Source organism: Talaromyces marneffei, chromosome 6 (assembly GCF_009556855.1).
Source record: "Talaromyces marneffei chromosome 6, complete sequence".
In the NCBI taxonomy this organism is placed as follows: Eukaryota; Fungi; Ascomycota; class Eurotiomycetes; order Eurotiales; family Trichocomaceae; genus Talaromyces; species Talaromyces marneffei.
Genome location: NC_072353.1, coordinates 1,035,299 through 1,051,100, shown reverse-complemented (window position 1 = coordinate 1,051,100; position 15,802 = coordinate 1,035,299). Strand labels below are relative to the sequence as shown.

The following is a 15,802-nucleotide window of genomic DNA, read 5'->3' as shown; positions in this document are numbered from 1 at the left end:
GCGCATGAAGGCGTGGGTATCATCGCACTGTCAGCGGATAATTTAGTGCGATTCATCACGGATCAAGGCAACAATCATGCTGTAGAGGTAGAAGAAGAACATCAAGAGATGGAAACCGAGTTTGATGAAGGATTCCTATAAGGTGGTTAGCCGCCATCGATTAATAGAGGTGGGAATGAACTCACCCGCTTGTGGATATTGAGCTTGCGGAAAATCTCGGTTGCGTCTAAGAGGTGCTGGTTGTCGAAAATCCTGATATAAGGTTAGTACTCGTCTCAGCCACTTCAAGAATGGGGAGGTAACGTACTTCTTTCCGTTATAAGCGAGCAAGGGCAAGTTCAAGATAATCGCAAGCCAGTAGCCATTGATCACAAACAAAAAGGTCAAGAAAGCGTGAACAGCGGCCTCGGGGACAATGTAGGTGTTGAGACGGTTGCAGAGTTCGATGGGGTTAAGGTAGTCACTACATCATACGTTAGTCAGATCCTTGAAGGCCGCAAGTATTATATCCCGTAGATATATTGAGAATACACACCATTCCAAATCGCTGTACATAATTGTGAAAAAGACCTGAAGGAACAAGTTGACGGCGTTGATCAGGACCGCCAACAGATAGAGCCACGCTTCGCCAGACATTTTGATTTGTTGCGACGAGAAGTCAAAGGTCAGAAGTAGAACGCTGAAATCTGTTATGAAATGTTGTTAGAAAACGGCCGATACTGGGTTGACTCGTCGAGGGTAGTAGCAGGTAGCTAGGCAGACCCGAATCATGACGTTTTGAGGTTCGTGCACTCACGGAGTTATAACAAGTCTCAGATGGGACGATTCACTCTTCGAGGAAAATACCAACACTGAATTCCGAGATGCCAAAAACGGGAATGGTTTGTGTGTACGTAAGAGGACAGATGACTGAGGACCGTTGCCACCAGAGAGGGAGGAGATTGTGGATTTTGGTGGTTCCTCGTTGGTGCTGGGTTGAGCCGTGTTCGGTCGATGGGCGGAGGTTGGTTGCTGCCAGCCGCGCGGCTAAGCTAGGCGAGCGGTTAGGCTCAACTATGGCGGGCAAGGTTCCATACTACGTATAGCAAACGCCATTGTTTGGTATTTGCTTTTTACTGTTGTGTATAATTCTACCAGTGCACGGAGCACCGAAGCTAGGAAGAAATATCCGTTGGGTTTGGGTGGTGGTGAGTTAATACTTCAAAATCGAATCAATTGGCTCTATCATCAAAGATCCAATAAGCTAGTAATATGCAAGACATGAGGAAATTTGCGGTTAAATTGACAAGTGACAACGCTGGAGCAAATAACAGAGGGGAAAATAGAAGGAAAATAAAAGGATCAAAGAGAATCTAAACTAGGAAATATGAGCCTGTGAATCAAAAACAAGAAAATGCCGTGCTTGACCTCTACCACTGGATAATCAATACCCAGAAACAGACGGTCTATATGTCTTGAGATAATATATATAGGGGAAAAGCGCTTATCGCTTTTCCACGAGTAAGAAATGCATGGCAGCATAGGCAAGTACGATAAACACCGCAGAGATAATGCCCAGGCCAATTACATCTCCCCATAGCGCAAGGGTATCGAACCCAAAGGCACTCAGGATCGAAGCTCCGGGCACTTCAATGTCGAGTCCGTATTTGTGATCGATAAGCGTTAAGAAGGTAACTTCATTGACAATCAAGGCTTCAAAGCCGTAGTGGAAAATGGAGAGCTGTGATATCCTCGTTAGCTTGTTTATTATATTTAATAAGAAATCTTAATACTCACAGTTTGTAGCCACAAAGCGGCAGGAGGAATGGCATCGTGGTTCAGTAGTAAACCGGCAAATAGTAGACTGAATAGCATGACTAAGCTTCCAATCAAATTGGCCACGCCGCCGTCGCGGAAGACTATTCCAATAAAGAGACAGATTCCGGCAGCGGCCAGGTTAAAGAGAACCAGTATAAGAAGGAATCTCAAAAACTCGGGCCATGCTGGAATCAGTCCTGTCATGGGGTAAACAATAACACCCATGATGAGTGGAGGAATGAGGCGCAAAGGTACAATATCGAATATGACTTTTGCACAGAAATATGCAAGAGGAGAGTAATATCCGTTCGCACGCTCACGAACAAAGAGCAGTCGCTCAGACGAGAATACAGTAAGACTTGTCAAGGTACTGAAACCAAAAAGGGCAAGAATAAAGAAGAACAATCCAAGACGATTTTGGAATCCCTTGATATCATCCGTGAGACCGTAAAACAGGTATCCACAAAGAACTGCGAGAAGGATAGAGATTGCGTAATGCGTCAGCATCAACATTGGGTTACGGTATAGGTTGCGCCATGTTCGATTGGACAAAATGATGAATTGTCGCACAAGACCGATGCGGGCATAGCCCTTTGCTAGAACGTTGCCAAAGGCCGCGGCATTGGGGGTAGCGTTGGCATCATTTGCGCGTTCTACCGCAGTCACAATCTCCTCATGCACAGAGTTGGCCACATCTGATGAGGCGTAGCTAGCAACAAGAGCATCCAAGTCGGTGGTTCCAGAAGCAGGAGGTGGGAGATTATCAAGATCTTCCGTGACCTGGGGTGCGCCACTATTGCGAGAGGATAGTCGAAGCCAGTGTGAGTTTTCTGCAACAACATCCTCTTCATCAGTCTTGGGTGTTGGTGGAGTTTCCATATCAGACTTACGGCGAGTGAAGAGTTGCTTGTCTTGACGTTGCTTCAGAGACTGTTGTCGTTTCGTAGATGGGCGAGATGAGTTTTCTTGGTTATTCCTGACCGTCTCTTCAATGCTGACATTAGATGCGCTAGCAATTGATTTGACTGCGCGAAGACTGCTCGAAGCTGTTTTGAGGTTATCTCTTTGTACGTCAAGGAAGGCATCTTCAACCGGTGCCTGGGAGCCGCCAGCATGCATGGTTAGGTCAACAAGGAAATCAGCGATATTGAAACCTGGAGGGCAAGGGTAGCCAATGTGATCAAAGTACCGCTGGCAAGATGAGAAAGGGCCAGAATACACAGTTCGCCCCTTGGCCAGAAGAATCAAGCGGTCAAACAGGGCAACAATATTCGAGCGTGGCTGATGGATCGTGAAAATGACAGTGCGGTTGTATGTTTTAGCCAGGGTCACAAGACATTCAATAACATTGAACGCATTAAAGGCATCCTACATACAGTCAGTTTCGGGTGTAATGGAAATTCGGTAAAAAGCGACTTACCAAACCGCTTGTGGGTTCATCAAGGAAGAGAATACTAGGGCTGGTGACAAGTTCGCAGGCGATTCCTACTCTCCTCTTCTCCCCACCAGAAATACCACGCCCGTGACCTTCCTCAGAGCCAATAATTTGATCTTTGATATGATGGATGCCTAGTTGCTTTTCCACCTCAGTCACGCGTTGCTCCTTAGCAAATCGGCTCATATCCTTAGGCAACCGCAGTAAAGCGCTGGTTAATATAGTCTCGTGAACAGTCAATGTAGGAAGCATGGTATCTTCCTGATCGACAAAACCAATCATGCTCTTGAAGTCAGCGTCACTAATCTTCTCTCCATTGATATAAAAATCTCCCTGTGTTACACCGCGCTTATTCTTGCGAGCCAAAATGTCCAAAAATGTACTCTTTCCAGCTCCGGAGGCTCCCATGACAGCGGTAATCTCTCCGGGCTGTGCGACACCTTGGATGTCCAGTAAGATTTGCTTGCCATTCAAATTATATGACACGCGGTCGAAGAGTAGGGCAGCCACGCGCTGATCAGTAAGAAGTTTGTCGACTTCGTCATCTGACTCGTCCAGGCGGACAGCTCCATAACCATGATAAGCTGCACGCCTAGAAAGGTACCATATGGCCAAAATAACAGCAACAACAAACAGAGCACAGCCAGCAATAACACTTGCAATGAGTGGAGTGTTGATCTGCTTCACTGGTCTCTGATAACCGGGCACATCGGTCCTGTAGAGACATTCGCCGGAGCGACATTGCAACGTAATACTCTCGTCGCCAAAGATACTCTTGATCAAGTCATCCATAGCAGGTTCCTTGAAGGTGCTGCCGTCATTCTTGCCGCCACTGGATGAAACAGTACTGAAGGTGGCTGGGCCCTTGATCTCTTCGGTCAGGAAGTCGCTGATATCTACTGAGCCGCCTTCGCCACAGAGCATTCGGTCGGGTATACATTGGCATTTCACATTCTCGCACCTATAAGTCGTGGTGTTGCGATCGTATTCGGCTTCCATATCCCACTTGCAAGCATCGAGGGCGCAGTAGAACGATTCGACTTGGTCCACCCAAACTATAGAAGTCACATTAGCTACGTTCCGTAGTTCTTTGAGGGATATACGCACATTGGAAGTTACAATTCTTATCTCCCTCCTCTTCCTCCTTACAAGAGAAGGTCACTTGTGGCTTGCGCTCCTTCAATTGATCTAGGATCTTGCGATTTGTAACATCACACATCTGATGGTTCTCTTTCACCGTCAGACCTTGTGTGTAACAAACACCACCTTCTCCTTCCGGCATCATAGCATTACAGGCGTCGTCGGTTTTGCATACATTGCAATTGATGCCTTCCCAGCCATCCTTGCAGTCGCAGTACTTGTCTTGTCGAGGCCCACGGTTCAGCCCATCCGGAAGCGAACCGCATGTCGGCATTGAGCAGTCATCGCCTCCATATCCAGGTGGGCATGAACATTTTCCGGTGAATTTGTTGCAGTCGGCGAACTGGTGGCATTGGAATGCATCAAGCTGGCAGTTGAAACACGGAGGACACTCTGGCGGGCGATCGTCAAAGGCCGATAAGAGAGGGTCAACACTTCTGGAAGTAAAGTTCTTCGCAGCAACCGGGTTAGTCGACAAGGCCAGCGGAGATATGGCTCCGAGTAGGTAGATGGCTCGCATCGTGAAAGGTGGTGGTGGTGAGGCAGCTGTCAGGTTGGCAGCCCCAAGAGGTGCCTGGTCGGAGGCGGTGCCTATCTGGATGTCAATCAACCGTATCGGAGATCAAGAAGTTGATACAGAAGAACGCCCGGCCATGGAGTATGGGGTCAGAATAGTGTCAATAACTCAGAAACTCAATACAACAGCAATAAACAAGTTGTCGTCTCGTTGGGAGGTGGATGGTTACCTGGAGCGAGCTGTTGGAGGCTTAGAGTTGGCGGTACCTCGCAGTAACCTATGACCTAATGACTGGCCAATCACACGCTGCTACTGTACCACAACCCGCCCCACTGTCAACTGACCTCGGGCCCTTAAGCCGACTGTCTACACTCACTCCGCTATGTTGTACTACAAGTAACTATGTAGTCTATCAGTTTTACTGTTGCTGACAGCAGCCCTTCGAACAGCCATCTCTGGATGGAGCCTGGCATGGCTCATTTTGAGACAGTCCTGTCATTTGTTGGTATGGAACCAACATCTGTATCGGTCCGCTCCCAAACGTCAAAGCACGACTGATCCCTGGCAGCAGTGGCCCAATCCCAGACACTTCCGTCCCAACGCATAGTAAATGTTGTAGATACGGCGCTTGATCTTGTTCGATTGAAACACCGGAGATGGTCTAGAGTTCTATAAACTAGTTGTTGAAATTTGCTAGTCGATATGTTAGGGTTTGGTCGTTTACGAGTGGAGATGGAATTGAGTCGTTGGTTCGTTCATAAGCTCGGGCACCCGGTTCGAGAGCTTTATGTTGCCAAATCAGGCATTGGAGGGGCAGGTTGATAAGCAGAAGTTGGATGAAGTTGAAATTAATTAGTTTGACGATTTATGGATGAAATAAATAGCATTTGTCGTTGACTTGTCAAACCCTGACTATTGGCGATCTAACTACGGTATGTCACCGCAGCCCGCTGAACTTGGGCCAACTATTACATACATCAACCACAGAACACACTGCACAGCAGCATTATCTTGATACTAAAGATGTCAATTAACTATCTTTATAAATGACAATCTGACAAATCAAAATTCAGCTATCAATGCGAGAAATGAGGGGTACACGTGATCCTCTCTGCTCGTATTCTCCACAGCGGGGAAGAATACTCTCGTTGATTGACGATATCGGAGATCGAGATTGGAGATTGGGGAAACTGACCATCCTAATTTTTTGAGATGCTCTAATGAATGTCTTTCAAGTAACTACGCTCTTTGAGGTTAGAGACTTGTGAAAGACAGACAACTACACAGCGACAATGGTCAAAATCGAGCCCTTCGCCGTCGAACAAGTATGCATTGTACATCTTCCCCGCGGAACCCCTCCTTAAACACTAAATAATTGCATAGTGGATGGACGACTACGAAACAACAGCAACCTACAACATAGCCGAAACTTGCTCCGCCTCCATCTCACTGTCTGACCTTCAGAACCTCTCCTCCGAGCAATCTACAGACTCAAACAACTCAGACTCCTCCATCTCCCCGTTCTTCTCCAACACCACAAAACTAACGTACGGCGCAATCCGGGGCTCCGAAACACTGCGCAGCCACCTCTCGCGACTATACTCTGTCAAGACACCCACCGTACTTCCGACGGAGAATATATTAATTACTTCCGGCGCAATACAAGGTAACTTTCTGCTACATTATGCTTTGGTGCAGCCGGGGGATCATGTCATTGTGCATTATCCAACGTATCAGCAATTATACTCGGTATCGGAGGCCATAGGGGCGGAAGTCAGTCTATGGAAGGCAAAGGAAGATGAGAGCGACGAGAATGGATGGGTGTTGGATACGGAGGAGTTGAAGGGGCTGATTAGGCCTAATACGAAGTTGATTGTTTTGAAGTATGGCCCCTTCCCTCCAGGTTAACTGGTTATCTTCTGAGAGGCAAGTCTGACTGTGAAAAGTAACCCTCAAAACCCAACCGGTGCAATCATACCCAAGTCAAAACTCCAAGAGATTGTGAACATTGCCAAAGAACAGTCGATTATAATTCATGCCGACGAAGTCTACCGCCCAATCTTCCACGGCATATCCCCTATCGATGCCGAATTTCCCCCTTCATTATTATCATTGGGCTACGAAAACGTCGTTGTGACGAGCTCAATGTCCAAAGCTTACAGTCTAGCCGGTATACGAGTTGGCTGGATCGCGGCACGTAACAAGGAGATTATCGATAAATGTATGGTCTGCAGAGACTACACTACTATCTCGGTTAGTCAGATCGATGACGCTGTTGCGTCTTATGCCCTGGCACCGCATACGATCCACAGTTTATTACTCCGCAATATTCAGCTTGCCAAAAAGAATCTGGCGATTCTCGAGAAATTTATTGAGAGTCATAGATGGGCATGCGATTGGAAAAAGCCGCGCGCCGGCACAACGGCGTTTGTCAGGTTTAACAAAATGGGACGGCCGGTAGACGACGTCGCGTTTTGTAAGCTTTTGCTTGAAAAGAAGGGCGTTTTGGTGGTACCGGGCAGTCGGTGTTTTGGTCGCGATGCTGGCGAGTTTCGGGGTTACGTGCGGTTAGGGTATGTGTGCGAAACCGAGGTACTGGAAAGGGGGCTTGAGAAGTTGAGGGAATTTATGAAGGGGGAGTATGTTGATGATGTTCCTTTGGCGAAATAAGGGCCTACCTCTAGTGCTGTCCGTGTCGTGAGGAAGACTGATGCTGGGCTGATGAGGCAGAATCAGTGGATGGATGGTACGTACATATGTATCGAGACAGTTGACAAACGTATTGATTATGCTATGGATACCTCGGAAGCGCATCAGGTGACTGCCCAAGCCAGCAAGAGGGGTTAGTTAGTAGACATGCATGCCATGATACTAGCCACATAGCATCGCTGCATACTGTGAGCAGACATGTGGGCCAATGTGTGCCCGATGTTAGAGCGATAAGGGTTTAGTGATGCAGGCCAGTTGTTGGACACGAGTAATAAGATTTTGGCACAACCCAGCTTCCCAACTTCATTTTGTGAAAAATGACCATCCAATGAAAGTTGATGAACCGAAGAGACAAGAGAGAATGATGGAAGAATAAAAGAAGAGATCGGGATAACTACGTACTACGTAGTTCGGAAACGAGAAGAGAATCGCATGACGTCCGACAACACGTAATATTGGTAATTACCGTAATCCGTACCTACAGATAAGTTAGTGCGAACCGCTGTGGGACACCTGCTGTTCGTTCGGCCGAGGTATCTCTGCGACTCCGCATACCAATGATTGCCTATTGCATTCATCCTTTGTCTCTCTGCGATCGCTCCTACTTTACTGCCACCATGCCTCACCTCTGCTGCTGTGTATACCGTGTAACAAACGGATGACACGATTTTTCAATTGGGATACCTCAATATTCTTTTGTCTCGGTCTTGTCTAATCACAGCGATGCCGCCACTCCCCGCTCTTCCACGTAAGCTCGCGCCAATAAGACACACATTCTTTATTTTGACCTCGTTGCACAACTGACCACTCTTCTAGCTATTCCTCTCAAATATGCCGTCCCGGCACTCGGTACGCTCTTCACCTATCTAAATGCAAGATGGTCAATGTTCTACGACTGGCAACTCATCACCTCTCTCGCCAAAATCAACATCAAACTCAAACTCGCAGAACGAGCGGACCGCCTGAACCTGTTCTATGTGTTAGAGAAGCATGCCTTGGCTCAAAAGTCTGCTAACCAGCCATTCATCGTGTACAACGGCCAGACATGGACCTACAAGGAAGCCTACGACACCGTTCTCCGATACGGGCAGTATTTCAAGAACACCTACGGCGTCAAGCCGAAAGAAATCGTTGGTCTTGATTTTATGAATTCGGCTACTTATATCTTCATCTGGCTTGGCTTATCGAGTATTGGCGCTATTCCGGCGTTTATCAATTACAATCTTAGCGGCAAACCCTTGTCGCATTGTATCAAGGTCTCTACTGCTCGATTGGTGGTGGCCGATGAGGAAATCAGAGAGAAATTCACGGAAGAGCAACTTGCGGAATTCGCGTCGCCAGATTTCCGAGACGGAAAGGGCCCCGTTGATGTCGTTTTTATCACACCGGAGATTGAGGATCAAATTCTGCAGTCGCCTGCTATCAGGGAAGATGACAGTGTCCGTAGTAATGCTGCTATGCGGGATTTGGCAGTGTTGATTTACACCAGTGGTACGACCGGCTATCCAAAACCGGCTGTTGTCAGTTTATCCAAGTGCTGGTCTGGCGCAATTTTTATCGACGGGTTCTTGTCTCTGAAAACTGATGATCGAGTTTACACGGTTTGTTTCCTCTTGTATTTATTGTTCGAATTGATCTAATTCTCCCAGTGTATGCCGCTTTATCATGCCACCGGGGCTGTGCTAGGATTCTGCGCCGTCCTGTTCAAAGGCGCTACAATCGTGCTTGGACACAAATTCTCCGCCAGGAACTTTTGGAATGATGTTCGAGACGGTGATGCTACAATTATACAGTATGTAGGCGAGACCATGCGATATCTTCTCGCCATGCCAAAGAATGATCTCGAGAAGAAACATCGTATCCGTTTAGCGTATGGGAACGGCATGCGACCCGACGTATGGCCCCAAGTCAAACAGCGCTTTGGAATTGAGACCATTGCAGAGTTCTACTCGTCAACTGAAGGTTTCTCCGGACATTGGAATCGATCAGCTAACGACTTTTCGATGGGCGCAATTGGCCGTAATGGATACCTTGGAGAGCTCCTTCTCGGACGGACTATGGCGCTCGTGGAAGTAGATCACGAACAGGAAATTCCCCGCCGAGACCCAGTCACTGGGTTCTGCACACGCGTACCGAGAGGGGAGCCAGGAGAACTGCTTTACGCCCTAGATCCGAACGACATTGCATTCAAATACCAAGGATATTTCAATAACTCCGAAGCATCTGAAAAGAAAATCCTGCGTGATGTCTTTGCAAAGGGTGACGCCTGGTTCCGCACCGGTGACACTCTGAAATGGGACACAGAAGGTCGATGGTACTTTACCGACCGTATCGGCGACACATTCCGCTGGAAGAGCGAGAATGTATCAACGAATGAGGTTGCCGAAACCCTCGGAGGCCATCCCGATATCGCCGAGGCAAACGTCTACGGTGTATCCTTACCTCACCACGACGGACGCGCAGGCTGCGCCGCTATTGTCTTAAAGAATGGTACCATTGATGTGCCATCGGATATTTTGGAATCGCTGGCTGTGCACGTCCTTGCCAACTTGCCGCGTTATGCATTACCTCTGTTTTTGCGAGTGACCACCGAATTAGAGAGAACGGGTAACAACAAGCAACCAAAACACATACTGCGCCAAGAAGGTGTTGATCCTGCTAAGGTGTCGCCTAAAGATCGTCTGTATTGGTTGAAGGGGAACAAGTATGTTCCTTTTACGCCAGAAGATTGGGCGAGGTTGTCTGCCGCGCAGGTTATGCTCTAGGTAGTAGTAGTAGTAGTAGTAGTAGTAGTAGTAGTAGTTTTACCATATACAGGTAGCTAGAATTATGATTAATGACGATCGTATGCCATATCAGTATTTTCTGTGAACGTATAAAAAAAATGGAATAGTTAAACTGGTTGGGTTAGGGTTAAACGTGTCAGCCAAGTCGGCTTTATGCTGGACCCACCGGATGCATCACCTGCGAAACATCTCCAACTTTGAGGTTTCTCCGCACTTGGATCATGCAACAGTCGGCTATGTACGGAGTAAAGACTATCATGCATTGTTCGGTACCGTATAGCATTGAATTATCTAGGTATATATTAATAATATTAATATTACCGAATAGATAACTATTACCTTCTCTCTTCTCAACTCGGTCTGAGAAAGGGCATGTAAATACCTACTCCGAAGGCGGCATACACACAGTTACAACTCGGCGATAATGTTCACATCATCAAGAAGGGCGCATCCCTGGAAACGAATCACAAGAACAACACAATGCTGCTTATACTCAACTACTTCTAACCGCCCCGACGCAGCATCAATAGCATCCTCATTCCTCTCCAAATTCCAAACCCGCAGTCCCCAAACCCGCACCCAATTACTGGATGCAAATCAACTGCATCTCCTCACATTAACCCTCAATCGTCCAACCTTGTACCCTTCTCCTACTCCTCCCACGACTACTACTACTTATACTACTACTTCCGTTACTGAATTACCAAATGGAACTCCCCTGCCCCCAGGCTATCATCTAGTCTACTTCACCCCTTCCTTCCTCGAAGCCGAGTTGGGCGCCGATGGGACTGATACCTCCTACAACCCTTCCTTCCCTTTCACGCGACGCATGTGGGCTGGCGGGGAGGTAAGTTGGCCTCGACAGAGTGACGGAAAGCCGAATTTGTTGAGGGTTGGTCAGACCGTTAGGGAGACGACAAAGGTGCTCAGTGCGGAGCCGAAGATTGTACGCAAAACGGGAGAGGAGATGATTGTTGTGGGTGTGGAGAAGAGGTTTGAGAATGAGAGGGGGGTTGCTGTTGTTGATCGGAGGTATGCCATTCTATATATATATATATATATATTGTTAAGCTACTGTTTGGATGGGATATATAGAGGCTGACTGATGGATGACTAGGAATTGGTTGTTCAGAGAAGCACTTCCATATGCAACAACGGGCGATAAAAAGGATCATATCCCCTCACCAATTGCGCAGTCAAATCCTAATTCAGCGTCTCTAAAGCCCCAACAACTCATCAAAGAAGGAAGAAATATATACAGACGCCCCTTCCGCCAAACACCGGTCTCCCTCTTCCGCTTCTCAGCCCTAACCTTCAACCCCCACAAAATCCACTATTCACTCCCTTGGGCTCGTGATGTAGAGGGCCATCGCAATATCGTCGTTCACGGCCCACTGAATCTGGTGAACATGTTGGATTTGTGGCGGGATGTTCAATACGCCAAGAACGAGCAGCTAGAGGCGGCGGATGAGAAGGAGTTGATTGTGCCGGAGAGGATAGAGTATAGAGCCACGAATCCGCTTTATGCGGATGAGGATTATGGGATTGTGCTAGAGGAGGATGCAGAAAATGGGATGAGTAGGGTGAATGTTTTTAATCATAATGGGGTAGTTTCGATGAAGGCGGATATTAAGGCATAGGCTGTCTAGACTTGGGTTCTCCTACCATAGTACCGTAACATTGACGTACATATAAAAATGAGAGACTAACCAGTAAACCGGACTCTTCATTTGTGCCCCGCGACCAAGATGTTAAGATATGATTCGCCTACAGCATGACACATCTTTCTATCACAATTGAGTGTGAGCCCAATGATTCAACGTTTCACATCAATGATTATATTCTCAAATCGACAAAGTGCTGGTTTGTTTCAAGATCGATGCCTACATACTGTTATCTATCGAAGGCTGCTTCTGTTCTAGTTTATTTGTTTTGTTTTGTTTTATGAGTGGAATTTCGATAATGAAGGGGTTTTGATGTACTCGCTCTATTTTCTCCACTCCATGTCTGGTCTTATAACTTGAAAACATTGGTCACTGAGCCACCAATACATTATATATCTTCCTATGTACATCCATGGATATATATACGTTCAATCCTGATGTTGCAATGTTTCAATGTTTCAATGTTTTACCGCCCAAAGACCCCACAGTACTATCGAGTAGCAAAAGATAATATAGATACACAAGACAATAGGGAAGTTTATTTGAGTACCCAATGTAGCAATAAGAGCCTCCGATTAGTCACGAACAGGCAGACGGCCCAGACCTATATGTTAATATGTTTATAGGTACGGCAGCAGGAACAAAACCCTGTCCACTAACGAGCACGAGTCAACCATTGCCGAAACCTTCACATATTGACACATAACTAACTAGGTTAACTAACATTGAAGTTAAACAAGAAGGTTTGTGTGGAAAAGGAACGGTTTTTTCCGACTTGTTACCAAAAAGGGACGTGTGTCCAGGGTCCGAGTCAACGGTTGTATTGATGACCCCCTGAATAACTTTGTTATCAGGATGGGGACTGAATCCCATGGATACCTCGGGGTTTGGCCTGTTTCTAGGTTTATTCAACGTTATTAACTTATTATAGGTGTGGATGGTGCGAGGTTACATGGGGAAAATCCACTGCGTATTATACAATTGAATACAGAATAGAGAATATGTAGTATGTATGAGGAAAGGAAGAGGAAAGGAGTATTTTTTGAAGGGCCCTGATGTCAACTGGTATCTACTAACTACAACTCAATGCTAGATTTAGAACTCATTCTCCTTTTCATTATTTATCACTAGATATAAGCTCTAAGAAATATACCCGCTGAAAAACATTAGGATAGCTAAGACATTGGATCGAAAAAAAGAGGTAGTAAATGATAGCAAACGTCGAGATCAAGGGTTTCGTCGATCAAATTGATCACCCGAAACAACGGAAATCTCAACAAACTTCGTAATGCCTTGCTCCTCATGAGTCGGCGAATCACGTCGGCCGCTAACAGTAGTGTTGACATTGCCATGACCAGGGTCCAAGATACGCTCAACACTACCCGTGTCGTCAATGGTGTCATTCTTGTTAGTGAAACGACCACGAGTACGACGGGTTTGTGCGGTTTCGTCGTGTCCCGTACGTCGTTGGCCGGTTTGAGGTCCTGTGAGCTCGTAGGAGCGCGAGTAGCCGCGGCTGGAGAATTTGCGGACGGATGACATGATCAGTGGGCGGATGCAGGGCACGGACGAGGTGATGATGATGATTGCGTTTTCGACGTAGCCCCAGCGGAAGAGCTCGAGGCCACCGGTAGCACCGAGATTGGTGACACCGGGGACGGAGGTGAGTTTGGTGGTTTTGACGATGGAGGCGATCATGGCACTGCGAGGGTTAGTATGCTTAGTACAGAGTCGGGGGATATGAGACGTACACAAGACCCAGACTGAGGAGGAGGATCACACCGATCTTGACGCGCATTTTGAGGTTGAGGTTCCAGAAAATGAGAGTGGGGAAGACGGCTAGAAACAAGTCACAGGCCGAGTTTGCACCTATACACAACTTAGTATGAAATATATAAACGTACGCAATGTAAAGGGAGACAAACTGTTGGAGTAGTAGGCAAACTGGATGACGGCGGTGGTATTGCCACATGTGGTTACAGTAGTCCAGTCCCAGAGAATGTTGACATTCCGACAAATGCTCAGAGGCAAAACGGCTGAGACGATATTGCCAGCGAACTGCCAGATCATTACCGCCCACAACGCATATCGGTAGTTCTTGTTATTTCCGAGAATGGCTAGAAGATATAGAATGAAGGAGCAACGAGCGAGGGTGGTGCTGACGGTGACGATGGGCACTTGGATAGCAATGTACTTCAGCACGGCTTGGACATCGGAAATGTGTCCTTCCTCCGCCATTGTTTGTAGATTTCGACCGAAACCATGATGTACGCTAAGGGTCAGAAAGGCGGTAGCGATGATGGCCAGGATCTACATAGGTGGTTAGCAATTGCAAACTAGTGTCATCCTCATGTTTTGTGGTAACTTTCGGAGGCAAGAACATACCATAGCAATGATCATCAAGACATCGTCGACACGGAACTGGTGAATCTTGATCTTTGCAAACACTCGCAGAGAGACGATAACCACTGCGATGCCCATCGCGGCCCAGACGCCCCTGACAAGGGACGTGCCAACGTCAGAATCCATGATGGTTGATTGTTGGTGGGCTGCTGATCGATCTTAGTGCACGCAGTGGGGGATCTCCTGGGCAGTCTCGGATGAAGGGCAAGATGAAGAGGCGACACACTCTCTAGATCTGCATCATGATGAAATGTGAAGTATCGACGGGCACAACAATGACTTTTAAAGAAGAAAGAATAATTTCTTCATGGCTTGGATGGCTGGCAATTGGCAAAAATGCTTGCTTAAGTTTATTATATTAATAATGGCAATGCCAATAACTAATGTGCCTCTCGGCGTAGAACACCACCCATAAGCTGCATTGATCATCGATTAGACTTTGGCGCAGAGTAAAGTTAGGTCATGGCGAGATAGGAGGGAGGAGCCTGTAGAAGGGTTTTTCCAGGGTTCAGCGCTCGTAAGAGTCGAGAGCCGTGGATGTATGTATCCATCGGACTGAGAGTGTACGAATCGGTATCCTTGTCCATAATTCCATACACGCCATCTCCACATTCGGCATGGACCAGTGGTGATTAGGGGGGCACGCTAACCGCTAGCTGGGATACAAAACCATGGATTCATGCCACAATTGCAGACATAGGCTATCCCCTAGGCCGCATTTGGGCGCTACCGTTACCGTTACGCACAGCAACTGGTCAAGCCATTATAGTCGTATTTGTCATTTGGTAGAGAAGGGCGCGGGATAAGCTCCCGAAGCAACCAGACTTTCGAAGCAGAAGAAACACAGGCCGATGTATCCGGTGCAAGATAAGAAGAATTGAGTTTGCAATAATCCGTACGTAGTCGTATTGGTAACGTTCTAGTCTGAGATTGATGCAGGTACGGAGGATCGACTGTACGGTGTACGGTCGTAGAAGACGCACTAACCCGGTAGCACCGTACTGCAGTAATTACAACAATTCCAGATTCGTGCCAGTGCTTACTCTGTCATCCTGAAGAATCACGCATTCGCGTTTCACCTGCGACTTAGTGAACTGTCATCGCTAAGCATCGCTACTCGTCGCTTATCATCGCTAGTGAATCATCGAAGTACAGCCGCGAGGCGTGCACTATGTTATTCTCTGCATGAAAACGAGTCAGGCTGCAGCAGCCTAGAGGCCACGTGCCGGGTCACATGATCACCACAGATAGCTAGTTGCGAATGAGAAGCGGAAAGAAGCTGAAAGAACTACTAGTAAGTTAGTCGTAACTCATGGATAGATACGTCCTAGACTCAGAAACGAAATAGCGA

At 47.1% G+C, this 15,802-nt stretch overlaps 6 protein-coding genes across 6 annotated transcripts; 3 read left to right on the top strand and 3 right to left on the bottom strand.

Annotated features, from left to right (window-relative positions):
• Positions 1–42: 42 nt before the first annotated feature.
• On the bottom strand, positions 43–636 carry EYB26_007893 (uncharacterized protein; the record flags this gene model as incomplete). The annotated part of the gene is made up of 4 exons (XM_054267153.1): positions 43–135; positions 186–252; positions 308–463; positions 536–636. 4 exons carry the CDS (start codon positions 634–636, stop codon positions 43–45), a joined length of 417 nt encoding a protein of 138 aa, XP_054123128.1.
• An 847-nt stretch (positions 637–1,483) lies between these two features.
• EYB26_007892 (uncharacterized protein) lies at positions 1,484–4,892 on the bottom strand (the record flags this gene model as incomplete). The annotated part of the gene is made up of 5 exons (XM_054267152.1): positions 1,484–1,720; positions 1,777–2,627; positions 2,688–3,165; positions 3,218–4,287; positions 4,340–4,892. The coding sequence occupies 5 exons, from the start codon at positions 4,890–4,892 to the stop codon at positions 1,484–1,486; spliced, it is 3,189 nt and encodes a 1,062-aa protein (XP_054123127.1).
• A 1,289-nt stretch (positions 4,893–6,181) lies between these two features.
• On the top strand, positions 6,182–7,559 carry EYB26_007891 (uncharacterized protein; the record flags this gene model as incomplete). The annotated part of the gene is made up of 3 exons (XM_054267151.1): positions 6,182–6,214; positions 6,273–6,772; positions 6,836–7,559. The coding sequence occupies 3 exons, from the start codon at positions 6,182–6,184 to the stop codon at positions 7,557–7,559; spliced, it is 1,257 nt and encodes a 418-aa protein (XP_054123126.1).
• A 762-nt stretch (positions 7,560–8,321) lies between these two features.
• On the top strand, positions 8,322–10,363 carry EYB26_007890 (uncharacterized protein; the record flags this gene model as incomplete). Its single annotated transcript, XM_054267150.1, has 3 exons — positions 8,322–8,346; positions 8,415–9,199; positions 9,248–10,363. 3 exons carry the CDS (start codon positions 8,322–8,324, stop codon positions 10,361–10,363), a joined length of 1,926 nt encoding a protein of 641 aa, XP_054123125.1.
• A 445-nt stretch (positions 10,364–10,808) lies between these two features.
• On the top strand, positions 10,809–12,024 carry EYB26_007889 (uncharacterized protein; the record flags this gene model as incomplete). Its single annotated transcript, XM_054267149.1, has 3 exons — positions 10,809–11,231; positions 11,286–11,416; positions 11,502–12,024. 3 exons carry the CDS (start codon positions 10,809–10,811, stop codon positions 12,022–12,024), a joined length of 1,077 nt encoding a protein of 358 aa, XP_054123124.1.
• Positions 12,025–13,275: 1,251 nt separating this feature from the next.
• On the bottom strand, positions 13,276–14,577 carry EYB26_007888 (uncharacterized protein; the record flags this gene model as incomplete). The annotated part of the gene is made up of 4 exons (XM_054267148.1): positions 13,276–13,750; positions 13,800–13,917; positions 13,974–14,358; positions 14,434–14,577. The coding sequence occupies 4 exons, from the start codon at positions 14,575–14,577 to the stop codon at positions 13,276–13,278; spliced, it is 1,122 nt and encodes a 373-aa protein (XP_054123123.1).
• Positions 14,578–15,802: the final 1,225 nt, after the last annotated feature.